This window comes from Mchenga conophoros, linkage group LG20 (genome assembly GCF_057382185.1).
Source record: "Mchenga conophoros isolate Kocher_MC1m ecotype Shallow Benthic linkage group LG20, M_conophoros_male_GT1.1, whole genome shotgun sequence".
Classification (NCBI taxonomy): Eukaryota; Metazoa; Chordata; class Actinopteri; order Cichliformes; family Cichlidae; genus Mchenga; species Mchenga conophoros.
Window position 1 is genome coordinate 16,161,288 of NC_140545.1, and position 21,596 is coordinate 16,182,883.

Below are 21,596 nucleotides of genomic sequence, written 5' to 3' on the forward strand. Positions count from 1 at the left end.
GTGACGTTTCGACTTTGGATATATATGAGTGGCTGGCGCTCCACACACTTCTCCCAGACTTCTCTGATCACTGCCATTTGTCTTGTTGACGGCGACCTGGTCGTGTATCATGATTGTCAAAGCGAATCACCCATAACAACATGTTAAACTTCTTGAATGACATGGTGGCCTGAAAAATTGTCTGACCATACTCTACATCCCATAAACTGCTGGTAGAATCCATTCTGGATCTGTGCACACCACTCAAAATCAAAAGACTCATGTATGCTTTCACATCATTCTGGATTATTTCCTTTCAAATGTCTTTGTAAGTTTGTTTTTTCCCTTCCAGGTTGGTTACGTTTATCACTGTGGTTTTGATGGACTGTCATAAACAACTCAAAGCAGGATTTGTCATCAGTCCAGGATGCGGCATATTTTCTAGGTCCTGAGACATTTTCAGCTGAAAGCCTAACTTGATTCTCAGGTGGGGATCATTTCCAATTCTTTGATTTAATTGTGACCATTATCACTGAATTCCTCCTCATCAGTCATTTCTTGGTCTGTGCCATCTTCCGCTCCTGACACTTCCTCCTCTAATCCATCCTCACTGTGAGTTTCCTGGTCTCTGTCTTCCTCATTAGTGTGTTGATCAAATATGTAATCAAGAGCCTCACTTAGGATCTATCGACATGCCACGATGCCATCACACAGTTGTGAGCAAGGCATCAAAAAAGCATTAAACACTACAGCTAGAAAAAAAGTTCAACGCTACTGAAACAATGTAGCCACTAAATCGGCCAAATTTGACCAAAACACAACATAACATTTAAAGATTACATTTTTATTTTAAAGTATGAGTAAAGAGTTCATTTCACTTTTTTAAACATGCATTACATGACTTACCATTTGATTTAATTTCTTACAAAAAGAAATACAGTGAACAATATTGATATACATATATGTCATGACCACATCGTTCAGTAACAAAGACAACTGAATATGATTGGAAACCTGGAAATGAAACAGAAAGGCAAGACATATGTTTTGATTGCATGTTGGGGAGAGGGCATGGATGTGGCCAGGGGGTTATTCCCTGCAATATTCTGAGCAGACAGACACTTCATTTCCTGCAGTCTGGTGATTATTTTATACACCAGTGCACATTCATTTCTTGGCGTAGTTTTATTTATTTATGCAAAGGAAAATACAAAATTAAGCAATAATGCAATTATCTTAAATCAGTTAAGCAATAATCGTAAAGCTCTTAGGCTATATGTGTTGTTTTCAGAGGTTCATTGTCCCTTAGAGCTTCCTGCTGAATCAACACATAAGCATGATTTACTATACTCTTCTCTTTTTTTTCTTTTTGTTGCCTCACAGCATGAAGGATCTAGGTTTCCTTGTGGAACTTGCATGTGCTCCCTGTCCAATCCAAAGTCATGCATATTATATTGATTAGTGATTCTAAATTGTCTACAGATGTATGTCTATAGATAGATGGATGTAGATGTAGTTGCTTTTTAGCTCAAAGTGAACCATGAGTGTTAAAAAGAAAAACTGCCATTTTTTGGGTTAGGGAACTGGGAGATCTACAGGTTAATATAAACAGGGATACAGTGTGGTCTAATCTGAGTTTGACTTCTAGGAACCTGGCGCATCAACTAATTCATTTCAAAACCATACACAGAACATATACAGTGGGGCAAAAAAGTATTTAGTCAGCCACCGATTATGCAAGTTCCCCCACCTAAAATGATGACAGAGGTCAGTAGTTTGCACCAGAGGTACACTTCAACTGTGAGAGACAGAATGTGAAAAAAAAAACCATGAATCCACATGGTAGGATTTGTAAAGAATTTATTCGTAAATCAGGGTGGAAAATAAGTATTTGGTCAATAACAAAAATACAACTCAATACTTTGTAACATAACCTTTGTTGGCAATAACAGAGGTCAAACGTTTACTATAGGTCTTTACCAGGTTTGCACACACAGTAGCTGGTATTTTGGCCCATTCCTCCATGCAGATCTTCTCGAGAGCAGTGATGTTTTGGGGCTGTCGCTGAGCAACACGGACTTTCAACTCCCGCCACAGATTTTCTATGGGGTTGAGGTCTGGAGACTGGCTAGGTCACTCCAGGACTTTCGAATGCTTCTTACGGAGCCACTCCTTTGTTGCCCGGGCGGTGTGTTTTGGATCATTGTCATGTTGGAAGACCCAGCCTCGTTTCATCTTTAAAGTTCTCACTGATGGAAGGAGGTTTTGGCTCAAAATCTCACGATACATGGCCCCATTCATTCTGTCCTTAACACGGATCAGTCGTCCTGTCCCCTTGGCAGAAAAACAGCCCCATAGCATGATGTTTCCACCCCCATGCTTCACAGTAGGTATGGTGTTCTTGGGATGCAACTCAGTATTCTTCTTCCTCCAAACACGACGAGTTGAGTTTATACCAAAAAGTTCTACTTTGGTTTCATCTGACCATCTGACATTCTCCCAATCCTCTGCTGTATCATCCATGTGCTCTCTGGCAAACTTCAGACGGGCCTGGACATGCACTGGCTTCAGCAGCGGAACACGTCTGGCACTGCGGGATTTGATTCCCTGCCGTTGTAGTGTGTTACTGATGGTGACCTTTGTTACTTTGGTCCCAGCTCTCTGCAGGTCATTCACCAGGTCCCCCCGTGTGGTTCTGGGATCTTTGCTCACCGTTCTCATGATCATTTTGACCCCACGGGATGAGATCTTGCGTGGAGCCCCAGATCGAGGGAGATTATCATTGGTCTTGTATGTCTTCCATTTTCTGATGATTGCTCCCACAGTTGATTTTTTCACACCAAGCTGCTTGCCTATTGTAGATTCACTCTTCCCAGTCTGGTGCAGGTCTACAATACTTTTCCTGGTGTCCTTCGAAAGCTCTTTGGTCTTGGCCATGGCGGAGTTTGGAGTCTGACTGTTTGAGGCTGTGGACAGGTGTCTTTTATACAGATTATGAGTTCAAACAGGTGCCATTCATACAGGTAACGAGTGGGGGACAGAAAAGCTTCTTACAGAAGACGTTACAGCTCTGTGAGAGCCAGAGATTTTCCTTGTTTGAGGTGACCAAATACTTATTTTCCACCCTAATTTACGAATAAATTCTTTACAAATCCTACCATGTGGATTCATGGATTTTTTTTTTTCACATTCTGTCTCTCACAGTTGAAGTGTACCTCTGGTGCAAATTACTGACCTCTGTCATCATTTTAAGTGGGGGAACTTGCACAATCGGTGGCTGACTAAATACTTTTTTGCCCCACTGTATTACATCCCTTAAGAGATTCCAGATGAAACTACAGGCTACATATCACTGTCACATATGCAATGATTCGTCACCAGGCACGTTCTTACACATTTTTTGGGACGGTCCAGTTAGATCCGACTTTTGGGTCTTGGTAAACTCTGTGCTATCGAGGTGCTGGAAGTCTTTTATATCCCCGATCCTGGTCTTTGTCTCCATAATGATACCTCTGAAATCTCCTAAAAAAAATACAATGCAAAATATTGTTCGCCGGATTCACATCCGCAAGGAAGACAATTACAAATGTCAGTCCTGACATTTGTCATCCGTATCATTAATCTTGAACATACCACAGCAAAATTAAATATTTTAGACATACTCGGGAGAAAAGAAAAATCTATTTTGTTGTTCTGAAAATAAAGCCAACATAGTAGTGCTTTAAACCCGCATCTTTTAACAGTCGCCTGGGGCAACCCTCTGCCCTGACCTCTGTAAAAACTCTCCTGAGACTCAATCACTCATTTCGAGTTATATTGAATAAAACATTTTTATAAATTCTCAGTCCATTTTGTAAATGTTTTTTTTGAGTGTCAGAAAGAAAGATAATATCCCTCACTTGTCATATCCAGTTTTAAAATACCAAGATGATAGCAAAAACACTTGGGTATCAACAGTGGCTTTTATACTGTACACAGCAAAATCTCCAGTGTTAAATTAACACTTTTGACAGTGTTATATGTTTAAAAGTAACCTAGTCAGTTTTGAAGATTAACAATGGCTAACACTGAGCAGTGCTGATTTTCTAACACTGGAATATTTCTAACATTTTGAGTTATTTTCCAGTGTTAGAAAATCAGCACTGCTCAGTGTTAGCCATTGTTAATCTTCAAAACTGACTAGGTTACTTTTAAACATATAACACTGTCAAAAGTGTTAATTTAACACTCAACAGTGTTGTATTTAACACTCAGAGGTGTGGACCCATATAGACACTCTCCAGTGTTAATTTAACACTGGAGATTTTGCTGTGTACGATTTCAGACACTAATAAAAGGAAACCGAGGTCCTACCCTGCACTAGTGCTGTCACAATATCAGAATTTTACTTTACCTGTAATCTATATATAATTATGGTCAAAACTATTCACCACTGTGCAATTTGTATTTAAAATATAATTAAGCTGAAATAGGGCCCCAAACTGCAATGCAGTAACACTTGTGAATAAAGGAGCTAGGTGAAGTAGAACAGTCACACCAACAAAAAGACAATAAAGAGTAATTAAATTAGGTATTAATTACTCATTATTCAGCTCAACCTAACAAAGTTACAGCAGCTTACCTGCTAACTGTGCAAGTGACTCAGTCTTACTTAACAGGTTTAATGCGAAAAGTGTGTGAAGTGATCGAAATTTCAAGAGTCTTCCTTTCCTCTATAAACTGCAATATGAGTCATGAGTATGAGTATAACTGTGGTGTCACTAAACTGATTATGATTTTATTATATTTAGGGGATAAAGTAGGCTGGAAGGATGTGGAACAGCATTTCAGGACCTTCATGACTAGATAGGCTTGTAGCTATCAGCCCTGCTGCTGGGTTAATGCCCTTCCGATCCAGCTCTTCTCATGTAATGACCTTTCTTGTGGCACCTCATCAGCATTCTTGAGACTCTTCTTGGGGGAGACTGCAAACGTGTTTGCGACTGCACATATGGATGTGCCGGATGTGAAAAAGCTGTAGGTGCTCTAGGTCTGTAGATCACATGCTAGTGACAAAGCCATTAGCAAAATCCAAAAATGGAGAAAAAAATCAGTTAAGAGGAATAATCTGTGGCCACAGCCTGAGAAATGTTATTCAAATTCATGTAAATAAATTGTTATTTAGCATATAATTCCTCTACTGTTATGTTCAGTGCCACGTGATATGACAGTGCAGAGCAACTACCTAAACTTTATTCCTAGTGTCAAATCTTCACTGCCTATGACCCTGACTCCTCTGCAAAAGGAAGACCCAAATCAGTCAAAGTTCTTATCTCCCTGGTATGACTGACAAACATGCACCCTAAAGCAGATAATCTGTAAGCTGGACACGAAATGGTGTCTCACTAATTTAGAGGATCTTCATTTTGCCTGGAAAAAGGCAAAAAGATGTTACTCTGTAAAAAAAAAAAAAAAAAAAAAAAGACAAAAAAGCCCTACATAAATTCATCACAGAACAGAAACAACATTGGTGAAAGTTACAAATGATCTTCTCTCTGACAGTGGACTCTTCTTCATGTTTCTCCTGCTAAACCTCAGTGCAGCTTTTGATACTGTTGACACAGTGTTATACTTATCACCATTACAGAGATAAGAACATGCTGTTGATAAAAAAGGTACTGCATAAAACTTACATAAAACTGAGGTTGTTGTACTCAGCCCTTACAAATCTTAGAAACTGTCAATTCAATTCTGTTTTATTTATATAGTGCTAAATCACAACAGCAGTCACCTCAAGGTGCTTTATACTGTAAGGTAGAGACCCTACAATAATTCAAACATAATGTTGAACCAGATACTCTGGATGGCGTTAAGAGGGCAACACTTATAGTACTGCTTTCTTGCATGTGTGCAATGTCTCTAAAATCAGACAGATTGGGTCTCAGAGTGATGTTGACAAAACAATTCAAGCATTTTTTACTTTTAGTAACAAAGTCAGTAAGAAGGGAAACTCAACTTCAATTATATATACATTCAATTTTGTGTTTACTAGATTCTTTTTAATTAGAGATACTTGTACTTATTAGAACAGTTTTGTGACTTTGTAATATATTGTATTTTTTAATTTAGTTTAGTTAATTGCTATGTTTACTGTCTTAGAGCCACTGTGACCACATCCTTTTCTCTTGGATTAATAAAGTATTCTGAATGTGAAGGGGTTGACTATTGTATGTCATTATACACTCAAAAAAAATATAAACGCAACACTTTTGTTTTTGCTCCCATTCCCCATGGGATGGACGTAGAGACCTAAAATTCATTCCAGATACACAATATAACCATCCCTCCCAAACAGTGGTCACAAATCAGTCCAAATGTGTGGTAGTGGGCACATCTGCTATATTGAGATAATCCATCCCACCTCACAGGTGTGCCACATCAGGTTACTGATCTGACATCATGAGTAGTGCACAGGTGTACCTCAGACTGCCCACAACAAAAGGCAACCCTGGAATTTGCAGTTTTTTACGCTATTGGGGGTCTGGGGACCCAGAACCGGTCAGTATCTGGTGTGACCACCATTTGCCTCATGCAGTGCAACACATCGTCGCATGGAGTCTATCAGATTGTCAATTGTGGCCTGTGGAATGTTGGTCCACTCCACTTCAATGGCTGTGCGAGGTTGTTGGATATTCGTGGGAACTGGTACACGCTGTCGTATACGCCGGTCAAGCACATCCCGAACATGCTCAATGGGTGACATGTCCGGTGAGTATGCTGGCCATGCAAGAACTGGGACATTCTCAGCTGCCATCTGCCCTGAACAATGTGAACCATGATTCATCCGTGAAGCGCACACCTCTCCAACGTGCCAGACGCCATCGAATGTGAGCATTTGCCCACACAAGTCTGTTACGGCGACGAGCTGGAGTCAGGTCAAGACCCCGATGAGGACGACGGGCATGCAGTTGAGCGTCCCTGAGATGGTTTCTGGCAGTTTGTGCAGAAATTGTTTGGTTGTGCAAACCAATTGTTCCAGCAGCTGTCTGGGTGGCTGGTCTCAGACGATCTTGGAGGTGAACCTGCTGGATGTGGAGGTCCTGGGCTGGTGTGGTTACACGAGGTCTGCGGTTGTGAGGCCGGTTGGATGTGCTGCCATATTCTCTGAAACGCCTGTGGAGACGGCTTATGGTTGAGAAATGAACATTCAATGCACGGGCGTCAGATCTGGTTGACATTCCTGCTGTCAGCATGCCAATTGCACGCTCCCTCATTGCTTGTGGCATCTGTGGCATTTTGCTGTGAGACAAAACTGCACATTCCAGGGTGGCCTTTTGTTGTGGGCAGTCTGAGGTACACCTGTGCACTACTCATGATGTCAGATCAGCATCCTGATGTGGCACACCTGTGAGGTGGGATGGATTATCTCAATATAGCAGATGTGCCCACTACCACACATTTGGACTGATTTGTGACCACTGTTTGGGAGGGATGGTTATATTGTGTATCTGGAATGAATATTAGGTCTCTACGTCCATCCCATGGGGAATGGGAGCAAAAACAAAAGTGTTGCGTTTATATTTTTGTTCAGTGTATATCAGGTCATTCTAAAAAATCCCTGAAAAGCCTTCAGTTGATCCTAAATCCAGCAGCGAGAGTACTGACAGGGACTAGAGAGAGCGCATATTTCTCCGATGTTAGCTTTTCTTCATTGGCTACTTGTTAAATCCATAATTTAAAATTCTTCTCATTACACACAAGTCCCTGAATAATTAGGCATCATCTTGAAGAGTTCATAGTAGATTACCACATGAATAGAGTACTTCTCTCTCTTACAGCAGGCTTACTTGTGGTTCCTAGAGCCCCTCTTCTATGTAATCAGCTCCCAATCTGGATTCAGGAACAAACAGCATCTTGACTTTAAATATTAGTCTTAAAATTTTCCTTTTTGATAATTTAAAGTAAGGGCTTGATCAAGTGACTCTGAACCCTTAACTTACTTATCATGTAAGAGGCCAAGCCTTCTGGGTGCTTCCCATGATGTATGGAACTCCGTCACTCACCTCTTTTCACTCTCTCTGTGTTCATATGATATTTTGCATTTAATCATTAGTTATTATTAATAACTAATGATTATGATAAAGAGCCTGGGACAGTGGTATAATGCCAATCTCAATGATACCTGGCAACTTGAACAACTACAGCAGAATATGGCTAATGACCTCAGGCGGATTAACAACACTGCACTCCCAGGGAAACTGAAGCTCTGTTGCTTCCAGTTTGGGTTGTTACCCAGACTACCGTGGCCGTTGACAAAGGTCTCACTCAATCATGCCAATCAATTGGAGAGGCTAGTGAGCTCCTACGTTAAGAAGTGGTTCGGACTTCCCAAATGACTCAGCAGTGTTGGGATACTATCATTGCCTATCCCTAGCCTGGTAGAGGAGTTTAAATGTGCAAAAGTGAGGCTTGAGATGTCACTCATGGACTCCCGGGTCTCACCTGTTTCAGAGAACTTTGTGCATATTTTGTTAGTTTCAACTGAAGGGTAAGACCTCTGCTGTAGAAACTTCACTGCATGCCAATGTTCAAGATTTTTTCCCCATTTGCATGCAGATATTGAAGCTAATGTCTACATGGAAATGAGATGTCAGACATCAAATGAGACAGAAATCAGCTATGGCATGAAGTGGCAGACTCGACTCAGAAAAATACATGAATGATGTATTTTATTTGGAAAGTCTTCTGAACAGTTCAAGTCATATTAAAGAACCCTGTAACATAGTCAGTTTTGCATCTCTAATGAATAACTAAATGTTAAACTATCTGCTTGATGTTAACTCATAATGAGTAATTGCATTTCAGAATAAATGTAACACTGACCCCCGCATGAATGCGTCAAAAAGAGTTCGATCACATCATTATATTCTTTATTTACATATTCATGTTGTTGTTTATTATGACAAATATGTTTTTGTGGAATACAGTTTGACAGTTGAACATATTTAAATTCAGAGGTCCTAATTGAGCTGTATGTGATTTTCTGGTGTTTTTACTGAGGTTGAATACTGCAAACTTATTTGTTAAAGTAAAGCTTTCTCACAGTTTCCCTGACAAAATGACAGTTATGCTACATGATCAAGATAGCTGCCAATACATTCTTTTAGACTTCATTCATATTTTTATCATCATAAAATATGTGTTACTGTATCCAAAGAGATTAATTAAGAGTTTCTTTCAGCTACAAGCAAATCAGGTTCACAGCTTAATATTTGGCCCTGTTGTATAAGGGCCATTCTGTCATGGTCCTGGGTCTATAACCCAGTGTTTTGTGTTTTTGAATTATTTATAGTTATTTATCCGGTTGTTCAGTGATGACGCGACGAATCCTACTTCCGGGCCTAAAGTAGTCTGCGTTTAATATGGCTTTTGGGTTGTTAACATGTTTAATGTTTTGTATTTTCTTCTATTTGATCTCAAAAAGCTCCTAAAACAGTCAGTGATCACTGTTGACTTCCCTCGGCCTTTATTACCGCTAATCATTTATTTAAGCTCAGTTTTTAAAACCTTAGGATGTAACTACAGCCCAGCCCATGCAGCAGTATATGAATGACTAACCTCGTATTGTGGATGGATTATCTCAGTTGTACTCCTGGCTGAAGTTTGGTCCTTTTACAGCATCCTGCCATGCGATTACATTTGTTCCTGACCACCGAGAACACTCACGTTAACTTTTATCGAGTGGAAAAAAAGTTAGCTTGTTTATATTATGCTAACATAGCTGTGTCGCTAGCGGTCACGTAGCACATCATTATATACCAGCTAGCCCAACTTCAGTAACCCTACAAACGTCACTGCTGTTTAGTTTTCTGTCTTCATTTATGCTGGAAGTGATAGTAGAGCTGTACGATTTAATTTGTTTCCAAACCGCCGCAGTCAGGACGTGTTATATTGTATTTAGATAGAAGCTAGCGAGCTAACTCCCTGACTTCTAACTCCGTTAAATGTCATAAATTCCGTTTTCATGGATGCCTGGACGTCAAACTCAATTGTTACACCTGGTAGAGCAGAACGCTGATCATTTTATTAAAGATGAAAGACTTTAGACAGTTTTTCAACTCTCAGTAATGCCATAGTGATCGTTTGATATATGGACCTGCAGCGGAGTTTAGACCCAGACACGGCTAGTGACGTCAGACTGAACAACCGGATAGTTTCTAGTCTGTTGGGTTCCGTCTCTGTGTCTCCCCTGTGTTCCTTGTGTCATGTCTAGTCAACTTCAGTTTTCATGTCCGTTCTTCCCCGGTTCTCATTCTGTGTCTCATGTTTCCTGTTCTATTTTGACAGTTCCTTGTCTGGTGTGTGCAGCGTGTTCAGTTTTGCTTCTCCCCAGTCTCGTTGTGTGTGATTACTCCCAGCTGTGCTATCGTCCTGTGTCTCATTCCCCCGTTATCTCTCTGTGTATTTAAGCCCTGTGTTTCCCTCTGCCTGTTGTCACGTCGTCCCTCATGTTCCTGTGTGTCTCTCCCATGTTCCTTGTTTCCCCGAGTGGTTACTAGTTAGCTCCTGGCTCCTAGTTTTTCTGTTTATTGTTTTCCTAGCTCCCTAGTTTAGTTTCTTGTTTAGTTTACGTTTTATGTTTGCTATGCTCAGATGTTCACATCCATGTCCAATCCTGCCAGCCACACAATGCAATCTTCACAGAACAATGCGACCACACCATAGACCCAGCAGATTCTGCTCACCTCGAGAGGGAAAGGGATCTCACTCGCTGTGAGCCCAGGAGCTGGCCAATCTCATCAGTTCATACAGACTGTTTTTCTTTGAAACTCGAAAACTTTGATTTTGTTTCTAAATCTGAAGAAGCAGAAGTTTCTGTTTCTGTTTGTGTTGAACCCAAACTGGGCCCCAAATAAACTGGACTGTGTGTTTCCCAGCTCTCAGAAGCTGTGTTTTCTTTTCCTAGGGTCACCCATTCAAAAACTGTGTATAGTGTTTTGTGCCACTCGGTCGGTACTCTGAGACTGTCTCCACTCTTAGCTGTCCCCAACTGTTCCTTGGGTGGGAACAGCTGGTGTCCAACCGTTACCTGTTCCCCAGGTGAAGGCAGCCGTGACTCAGTCTTCCTCTGCACCTGTATATGTCCCTCGGGTAGAGGCAACTTGGCCTGTTCATGAGTCTGTACTCGTTCCTAGGGTAAGGGCAGCTGGGACCCTGCCTGTCCTTGCACCCGTCCATGCTCCTTGGGTGGGGAGGGCTGGTAATTGGAAGGAAGGAAACAGGTTCTGGCTGTTGTGAGGCCAGCCCCTCACAATAACTTCAGCTGCTGCCGTTAGAGCATCCTGATCAGGCTTTGTAATTTGCTCCAACCCAGCTTCCTTTGCAGTCAGCTGGTGGCTCAGGTGAGCTGTCTCAGTTTTCTGTATCACCAACTGGGAGCTCAGATGAGTCGACCCAGCCTTCACCTGTTTCAGCTGGGAGCTCAGGTAAGCTTATCCAGCCAACTAGATACTCCACATTGCTGTTGATGCCAGTGGAGCCATTTGAACAGACTGCGTACACTGCACAGCCCCAGCCATAGCATCCTGGGCTGGCTGTGTGTCCTGCACAGCTCCACCTCACTCTGTCTCTGCCAGAGGTTTCTACACTGTCTGATTCAGGTCCTGTTTCTGATCTGCTAGAGGTTTCCACACCGTCTGGTCCTGTCCCTGTGTAAGGGGCTGCTAGCCCCGTTATGTAAGGGTATAGAAGTGCACAAGCTGCCTTGAACGACTAGGGGGTAGTGGGATCTGGGTCCGTGACCTCCCCTAGTACAGTTGACCTGGATACTTACTACTGTAAGAATGGTTTTAGCTGTTGCTAGCGCAGAAGGGGGGGGGGGCTCCAGGGCTCAAACCTGCGAACAACAGCTGCCCGGAGTGCACTACGCTGTTGAGCATTAACTCAGCCTAGCCCCACATACCTGTACCCAACCAGATAACCCAGGTGCCCCTATTCCAAGACAACCTGGTTTGACAGAAACATACTACAGTCACTTTTAAATCACGTGTAACCCTTTTATTTGTTCAACTGGCCCTCATGAACCTACACCGTACACCAATGTTAACGGGGCCCTGAAGAACACAAGTAACAGAAAGAAAAACCCCAAAACACTCAAAAAAATAAAGAAATCCAATAAAACAAATAAAACAGGCCGTTATTCCCCAAAGTGGTGAGTTCTCACCCCCCTACCGAAAAAGGGCCCAACCATCACAATTCAGAAAACCAATGAAAGGTTAACACAGAAACTCTCTTATTTAGGATGGTTAACACAGCTTTACTTCTTTAAAGTAAAAGTCTGATCCAGTGTCAGCACCTGCAAATCTGAGGCCATGATCCTCAGCTGGAAAAGTGGGGGAACTCCACTAGATGGGAGAAAAGGATTCTTTTGAATGACACATATCTGGATAACCTAGGCAACTAGAGCAATGTTGGTACATGTTGGTATTGTGAGAGATGGAATGTACGGTATCATCTACCCATTTTCTTAACCATTTAAAATAACATTCATGTGCTTTTTGGGAGGAATCCAGAATAGAAAGGCTCAGGAGATTTAAATCTGAGAGTTTGTCTTTCTTGCTGTGAGGGGACTGTGCATACAACTATAAAGTTCTATACTAAAATACAAAAATGGAGTAGTTGTAATTGTATTAAAAATTTAAAACTTATGGGGCAGTACTTTTTAAATTCATTATTTATCTGAGAACATTAGTTACTTTTATGTCAATAATATAAATTGTAGATTATACAGAAGCAGAACAGAAGACCGTGGTTAATTCACCAAACATATATTATAAACTATTTTGATAATTATTCATTATTCATAATTATTATGCACATCATCTAAAGTGTTTTGTTTTTTGTTTTGTTTTTTTGCAACAAGCAAACATGCTCTGCAACTTGTGTTGCTCTAATGGGGCGCCAGCCACAGAAGCCGTGTGGTTACTGTGTTTCATTGAATAGGAAGTGCATTTAATTACTCTGGATGTATGATTTTTCAGCTGCCACATTTACCAGCTGGTTATCCATTATTCATATGGAACAGAAGAAAGAGACTTTTTGAGTAGGACCATTCAGCTGCTGAGATGTTGTTTGTTTGATTTGATTAATGAAACAATGCAAAGGTTAATTGTGGGGGGGGGCAAGAACGAGAGGTTGAGATTTTTAAATGAAGTCAGTCCAATTAGGATGAGATATATATAGACACTGGATAGATAGATAGATAGATAGATAGATAGATAGATAGATAGATAGATAGATAGCTCCGTCTTGTCAGGCATTGCTAACATCTGGTCCTATAATGACCCCATGTAGGCCAATTATGGATCTTCGGGTCAACATTATGTCAGCAGCTGTTCTCCACCGTGAACTATGTTTAAAAACAAACATCGCTCACACCTCACAGATGACAGCTTACAGTCCTGCGTAAAGATGAAAGTGACTTCGTACCACGGCAGACCCGCTGCTTTTCAGCATCTCTTTATTGACCACTTTTCACACACGGTTGCTGTACGCATACAGCTGGCTGTAGCTTTTCAGCTCACAGCCCGACACATACCAACACAACAGCATAGATGGCACAGACGTTAAGGCAGCGAGGCGTGATTGCGGGTGCTGCTCAGGTGCGTCCGCCTCCCCTGCAGTGGCGCAGCAGGCCACACCCCGCCACACACATTAAAAAGGTAAAATACATATTTAGGCAGAATTTTGCAAATATATATTTTTCACTTTCTAGCAGCATAGTGCTTTTTTTCCAATTACTTTTTGAAAGTCAGGTCAAGGCTCCAAAAGCCCAAAGGCGATATAAGGTTGGCGGCTCACAACAGTTTATGTTTGCCGGGTCATTTTAGTTCGGCTGGGTGTCTTTCCTTTTGTTATATTTCTTTAAGAGTTCAAATTTATGTGTTAATTACATAAATTAAATGTAATTTTCTCTGTAGCACTTCATGGATTTTATAAGCAACAAACCTTAGTTGCTCTGTGGATTTTTTTAAAAGCAGTTAAAAACTTTTCTGTTCAAACAAGCCTTTTGTTGATCTACATATTTTATATTCTTTACATTATTTACATTTGATCTTTTAAATTGTGTATAATTCCTATTGATTATATTGTTTATTTTAATATTTGTGTACAGCGCTTTGTGACTGTCTGTCTGTGAAAAGCACTTAATAAATAAACTTTACTTATTCACACAAAGCATAAAGGTAAAAAAAAAAACAATGTATACAGTGTTATCTTCATTTTAGATTTCAAAAAGTATTTTCGGCTCCCAGTGTTTTCTTTTGCGTGGAAACCGAGTCCAAGTGGCTCTTTGGGTGTTAAAGGTTGCTGACCCGTGGACTAAACCAAGTAGTGAATGTTCCCTTGCATGAAAGACTGAGAGGAATCGTTACTCACTCTGACCACTCAGTCACGTAGCAAAACATGAGACGGCGAGCGTGATAGGGCAGCCAGCAGACCACAAAGGCTATTACCACAGCTCCTGAACACAAGGAAGAGGGGAAGTGTTAGACACCAGTAACTAGGCAAACAGACACAGAAAAACAGAAAATTGATTTGTTAATGGAAAATACTCATTTGCACACTGTGCAGGATGTTGACACAAGTAATTAGGAATCAGGCTTAAACAAATGCTTTGATTGTTGATTTATACCAAGGACATCAGAACAAAGAAACCAGTGAATTTTTGATTTAAAAGATCAACAGAACAGTATTGTGACAGTGTCAATAAATTTCCTGTACACATCACTGAAATTATTTTTCAGTTGAATTTTTGAAATCAAAAACCACATGGATTGAATCCAGTATCTCCTGTCATAATTTGTTAACAACCAGATGATTTATTTTGTAATAAAAGAGAGACCTTTTTTATGGATATTGGAAATTCCCTGTACTGATTATTTATCATGTTCATGATGACGCACTATGTCAACCAGCTGGCAAATATTTCAGTTTCACTTAAAACTCAGAGTAGATAATGCTGTAGGAGTCTTTCTGATCCAAAAGGGACTCGTACACTGTCAAAAATATTCAGGTAGAATATTCATTTTTAATAACTGGACAGGATCATAAATGTTCTGCTCAAACCAACACAGAGAGACTGAGACAATAAACACTATTATCAGCACTATGTGCTTAATTTATTTGATTAATTTACCCCTTTTTCCTGCAGATCTTTGCAGCTCGACCAGTCTGTTTCTGTTTTTATGGAACCTCCGTAATTGCTATAGTAATTACTATACTACCGAAGTATAGTATTTGAGTAGCCCTTAGCTCATGCAAATGTTTAACTTATGTGGACCTTGTGGTTAAGTTTGTATAATTCAATACTTGAAAAATGTATGTAAAAGTCAGACAGAACAAAAGAACCATTAATATTAGGTATATTTAAATTAGTTGTACATCATCAGTTGCATTATATATGACTAAAATCCATGTAAGAAAATTGATGAAATAAACTCAATAAATAGCCTTCAGAGACTGAGAGAATGATACAAACATTTATTGATAAAAGTTGAGCAAGGGAATTTACATATAGAAAAAAAGTGCAATGAACCCCAAGATTACTACTTTGCTGGATTCCATCCAACAGATTACATAAATACCCTCAGAACTCATCACCACACAAGGGTATTTGATTTGGAGTAACACAGGAGGGAAGAAAGACTCCTAGTTCAGTATTCTTTGGTCACTGGATACAGCATACTGGGGACCACTGTATTTGACCATATGGAAAAACTGCTTTGACGACCTCTTAAATCTTGCAAAATGCTGTCAGTGTCAGTGTCACATAAACTCCTTTTTTCCAAAAGAGTAAAGTACCTAGAGTAGTAGTAAAGAGAGTTGACAGTTTGTCTTGCAACCGGAAGATTGCCGGTTCGAGCCCCGGCTCGGACAGTCTCGGTCGTTGTGTCTTTGGGCAAGACACTTTACCTACCGCCTACTGGTGATGGCCAGAGGGGCCGATGGTGCGATATGGCAGCCTCACTTCTGTCAGTCTGCCCCAGAGCAGCTGTAGCTTGCCTCCACCAGTGTGTGAATGTGAGAGTGAACGAATAGTGGAACTGTACAGCGCTTTGAGGGCCCAAAAAGCGCTATATATATGATCGGAAGGTCGGCGGTTCGAATCCACTTAACGGCTACCCTGAGGTACCCCTGAGCAAGGTACCGTCCCTACACACTGCTCCCCGGGCGCCTGCTTAGTGGGCTGCCCACTGCTTCACTGAGTGAATGGGTCAAATGCAGAGAAAAACAAGTAATTTCCCCATGGGGATCAATAAAGTATCCATTATTATTATTATAAATGCAATCCATTATTACCTAGATATGGCTGACGATTAAAGTTGAAAGCATAAATGTGAAACTCGCATTGGATCTCAGCTATAGCTAGGCATTATCCCCAAATAGCAGATTACTGTATACCTAACATGTAAGTTCACATCTCAGACAACCTCACCTGGACCACCAACACCACCTCCATCACCAAAAAGGCCCAGCAGCGCCTCCACTTCCTGAGATGTCTGAAGCGGGCCAACCTCTCTCCTCCCAACATCACTATGTTCTACAGAGCGACAATAGAGAGTGTTCTGACCAGCTGCATCTCCGTGTGGTTTGGAAACTGCAATGTTGATGATCTCAGCAAACTACAACGGATTGTTAAAGCAGCTACCAAGATCATTGGAACATCTCTCCCTCTGCTACAGTCATCTTTCAAATCGCTGCATCAGTAAGGCCTCAGGTATCGTGCTCGACCCGTCACACCCCTCACATGGACTCTTTTCTCTCCTCTCATCAGGCAGACGCTACCGCAGCATCGGGGCCAGATCCATCAGACTCCTGAACTCACTACCAGCCCTCCCTTCCCCCCCCCCACCACACACACCCACACAATCTGTTAACTGACTTTTTTTGCACTTTGCACACCACTACCTCTGTAAGACACGCTACTCTATGTGTAGCATCCCTGGCTGAATGATGGTCTCTTATACTGATGATTCACAGAGGTTTTATTGGAAAAGTTTTTATTGAAACATTCAGTGAAGACACCGTAAGAGCTAGGAGCAAAACAAAACCAGCAATATTAATACCATAACATCAAAGGAAACAAATTTCTCCTGCTCACATATAGCATTTACATCAAATTTACATCACTCAATTCATTATATCACCTCACTAACTTACAACTACACATAAAGGTCAAGGTCAAGGTTAACAACATAAACTCTATTAAACGACATTTTGATTGCATGTAACTTATTCCGTTAAAGGAAACATTAACAAACCTTGTGCCACTGTCAGCCAGGTACTAATTGGCAAAGTAAACGTACATATTTTTCACTTTAAGGCACACTATTTACCATATCCTAAAAGAAACGTTACTAACAGCCCTTTAGCGGTTTTGTGCCAGTTTCCTGTTTCAAAATAAAAGCACGGATTTCAAAAATAAAACCAAAGTGCCTTTCAAACAAATGTAAAAAATATTTACCAAATTTAAAGGTCATTTACACTATGGGCAATTTATGCTGCCCTATGAACAATCTTATTCACTCTGGGTTGAACTGGGTTTACAAGCTGCTACACTGGTCACTTTAAACCACACCAACTGTAAATTCTAATTGTAACTCTCAAGCGGATATTTATTTATTTTCTTCTCATTTTTATATCTATTTATTAGCTTGCTTTGCACTGATGAAACCAGAGCCTCATCATCTCATCTCTCTGTATGCTGGACTGGATATAGCAGAGATGACAATAAAGTTTACTTTAACTTAATGAATGAATGAATGAATGATTGTCTGTGAAGGTTCTCAGTCATCCAGGTCATCGTAGTCAAAGGAGCTTGCAAAGAAAAGCGTCTGGACTTCTTTAAGTTGCTTGAAGACGTTTCACCTCTCATCCGAGAAGCTTCTTCAGTTCTAAGGTCAAATGGTGGAGAGTCCCAGATATAAACCTAGTGGGAGTGACCCCCCACAGAGGGACAAAAGGACCCCCTGATGATCCTCTAATCGCCTGAGCCAAGGTGGGAAACTGGGCGTGGGTCCCAATCAGCCAGAGTTTCGGGTGTGTTCATTGTGAAACCTGGCCCCACCTTATCATGCGAATTCCTGAGGTCAGATGGCCCAGGATGTGAGTGGGCGTTAAGGCGTCTGGGAAGGGATCTCAAAACTGAATTATAGATGGCAGAGAGTTGGTGTCGTAAACCCCCGCCTCTGTTCAAAGATGGTCGCTCACAGTGGACATAGATGGCTTCTTTCACTCCTCTTTCAAACCATCTGTCCTCTCTGTCCAAAATGTGAACATTGGCATCCTCGAAAGAGTGTCCTTTATCCTTAAGATGCAGATGGACTGCTGAGTCTTGTCCTGTGGAGGTGGCTCTTCTGTGTTGTGCCATGCGCTTGTGAAGTGGCTGTTTGGTCTCTCCAATGTAGAGGTCTGAGCATTCCTCGCTGCACTGTACAGCATACACCACATTGTTAAGTTTGTGTTTTGGCGTTTTGTCTTTCGGGTGAACCAGTTTCTGTCTGAGCGTGTTGCTGGGTCTGAAATACACTGGGATGTCATGCTTGGAGAAAACTCTCCTGAGTTTCTCCGATACGCCGGCTACATAGGGGATGACAATGTTGTTGCGTCTGTCCTCCCTCGCTGGTGTCTGATCTTCTTTTCTGTGCCTCTTTGCTGACTTTAAGAATGCCCATTTAGGATAGCCGCACGTTTTGAGTGCTTCCTTTACATGTGTGTGTTCCTTCTTTTTCCCTTCAGGCTTAGAGGGAACATGTTCTGCCCGGTGGTGTAGGGTCCTAATTACTCCAAGTTTGTGTTCCAAAGGGTGATGGGAGTCAAAGAGGAGGTACTGGTCCGTGTGTGTGGGCTTCTGGTAAACTTCGATGTTGAGTTTGCCGTTCTCTTCAATGTGCACAGCGCAGTCCAGGAATGAATGATTGTTTTTACTTTTACTGTAAAGATCAGTGAAAGTGTAAGTTTCTTGAAAAGTATAGACATGTGTGTACTTAGTGATGAAACATTAATGTAACATTAAATGTGTGAAGATTGTTATTTTGGTCTTCGGGTCAGGCCATTTTGAAGTTGTAGAGCTTGTTAGCGTTGTGTTATGGTAAGCTGTCAACAGGTTTTGGACCCATTGTGCAGGACTCAGGAAATGGGCAAAGTGAAAACACCTGGGAAGCACAGCTGAACAGCTATTCCACAGTCACCTACTCCACAGGTGAGGGCAGCCATGGCCAAGTCCTCCTCTGCAACGGAATCTGTTCCTTGAGTGGAGGCAACTGGTATCTGGCCTGTTCCTGCGCCTGTCCCTGTTCCTAGGGTGGGGACAGCTGACACTCAGCCTGTCATTGCACCCACTGGGAGGGGGTGGCTGGTGTTCGGCAAGCACCAGCACTGTATCCATTCCCATGAGGAAAATGGCCAGCACTTCACAGTAGCCTTAGCTGTGGAGTTGTGTGCAGGGGGTGTGATCTGCACAACTTTAGCCAACTCCGCCTCCACCTGTCTCAGCTGGGAGCTCAGCTGAGCAGTCTCATTGTTCTGTCTCTGCTGAGAGCTTGAGCGAGCCGACCCAGCCGCCTGCGTCATCTGCTGGGAACTCAGGCAAGCTTATCCAGCCAGATATGATCTCCACATCTCCACATCACCATCTGGTTCTGCTCCAACAGAGCTCTCCGCACCGTCTGGTTCTCATCCTGTTCCACTAGAGGTTTCTGTGCAGTCTGGTCCAGCCATGTTTCCACCAGAGGTCGTTGCGCTGTCTGGTCTGCACACCTGCCAGATCACATCCTGCGCAGAATGCATGTCCACATCCTGCTCAGCCACAGCCTGCACGTACTCCTTCTCCTCCTCGGCCATCAACCAACCACACCATCACAGGCCACCTTCCAGGCCACCTGAAGTTTTATTTGGCGCCGCCATCGTCCTCCAGATCTGTGGGCTAAGGAGCCTCACCATCAAGGACAAACCCCAGACCTGCCCTGGAGTTGCCGCCGCTTCCCATGTGATCGGCCTCCTGAATCATCTCATTGCTGCTGCTTCTTATAAGGCTTTTATATTTTTAAAATGTTTTAATGCTTTGTATCTTGTTCTATTTAATCTCAACAAGCCCCTTAAACAGTCTGTGATCACCGATGGCCTCTCAGTTTTTATTACCACTAATCATTTTAAAGTTTAGTTTAGATTGCATTTGTCCCTGACCATCGGGAACCGTTAACATTAACTTTTATCGAGTGGAAAAAAGTTAGCGTTCATCCTCCAGCTTCACTGTTTATATTATGCTAACATAGCTATGTCGCTAGTGATCACGTAGCACATTGTTATATACCAGCTAGCCAAACTTCAGTAACCCTATGAATGCCACTGCTGTTTAGTTCTGTTTTCATTTATGTCGGAAGTGATAGCAGAGCTGTAAGTTTTAAATGTTTCAGAAATCCCTCAGTCTGAACATGGTATATTATATTTAGATGGAAACTAGCAAGCTAACTCCCTGCTAACTTCCAATTCCATTAAATTGAATAAAATCTGTTTTCATGGATGCCTGGATGTTAAACTTAATTATTACACCCGGTAGAGCAGCCACACTGATCATTTTATTACAGTTGAAAGAATTTAGACAGTTTTTCAACTCTCAGTGATGCTGCAGTGATTGTTTTACTTAGGGACCTGCAGCAGAGTTTGGGCCCAGACACAGCTAATGTCGTCAGACTTAAAGACCTGATAGTTATAACTTGGTATTTTAAAGATTGGTGGTTCAATTCCTGGCTCCTCCAGTCCGCATGCCAAGCATGCAAGACACTGAACCCCAAGTTACTTTCTGATACATTCATCAGAGTGTGACTGTTAGAAGGAAGGCACTAACGTATAGAAAAAGTGCTTGTGTGAATAAAGCACTTTGAGTGCTCAAGTAGACTGAAGTGCTTTATAAGAACCAGTCCATTTACTTGTGTGACACAGACTTGACATCAGGCTGAACTCATTGATTTCACCACAAAACATTTTTATTCAGATTTCATTGTTTTGGAGTAACCTGTAAGAATGAATAGTTAGTGATAGAGCAAAGTTTGTGATCTCCCTAGGTTAATTATCTATTACCTCAAAATCCCAGTGTGGCTGAATAATTGGTGGCAGTTGCTGCTGATAATGCCTACTGTTGTCATTTATGTCTGCTGGTTTCCTAGCAGCTTCTTAAAGATCCCCGCTGTCATATCCAGAATGCAACATAACGCATGTAGTTAAAGAAACCTCTCTAAACATTGTTCTCTGTTATTTCCTATCACTGCATGATAGGCAGGCAGCAGAACATAGACCCCAAAGATATTCAAGTGCTGATTTTTATGTCTGTGAGTAGAGATTATTACTGGGTCAAACATACATTTACTCTTTTATATCTCTGGGTATGAGATTCTGTCTACAGCAGGTGATTGATAGTCCTTTGTTTTCCATCCTTTTGTGCCCTGTTAAGAAATACTTGTCTCACAATATCCCACAAAGTTGGCAACACTTAACATTGATATTTTTGTTGTTGATTCCTCAGTGGGTGTAATAACATCCGCTGTTTGTTGAGACAAGCCTCAACAGGGCAATTTCCTGTC

At 41.6% G+C, this 21,596-nt stretch overlaps 1 protein-coding gene across 1 annotated transcript in view; it reads right to left on the bottom strand.

Moving 5' to 3' along the window:
* Positions 1-21,596, bottom strand: part of ntsr1 (neurotensin receptor 1 (high affinity)) — an 81,571-nt gene that overhangs the window by 12,511 nt on the left and 47,464 nt on the right. Inside the window, exon 3 of the mRNA XM_085259734.1 lies at positions 14,395-14,479. Within this exon, the coding sequence (XP_085115860.1) occupies positions 14,395-14,479 (85 nt within the window). The remainder of the gene's footprint in view (positions 1-14,394; positions 14,480-21,596) is intronic.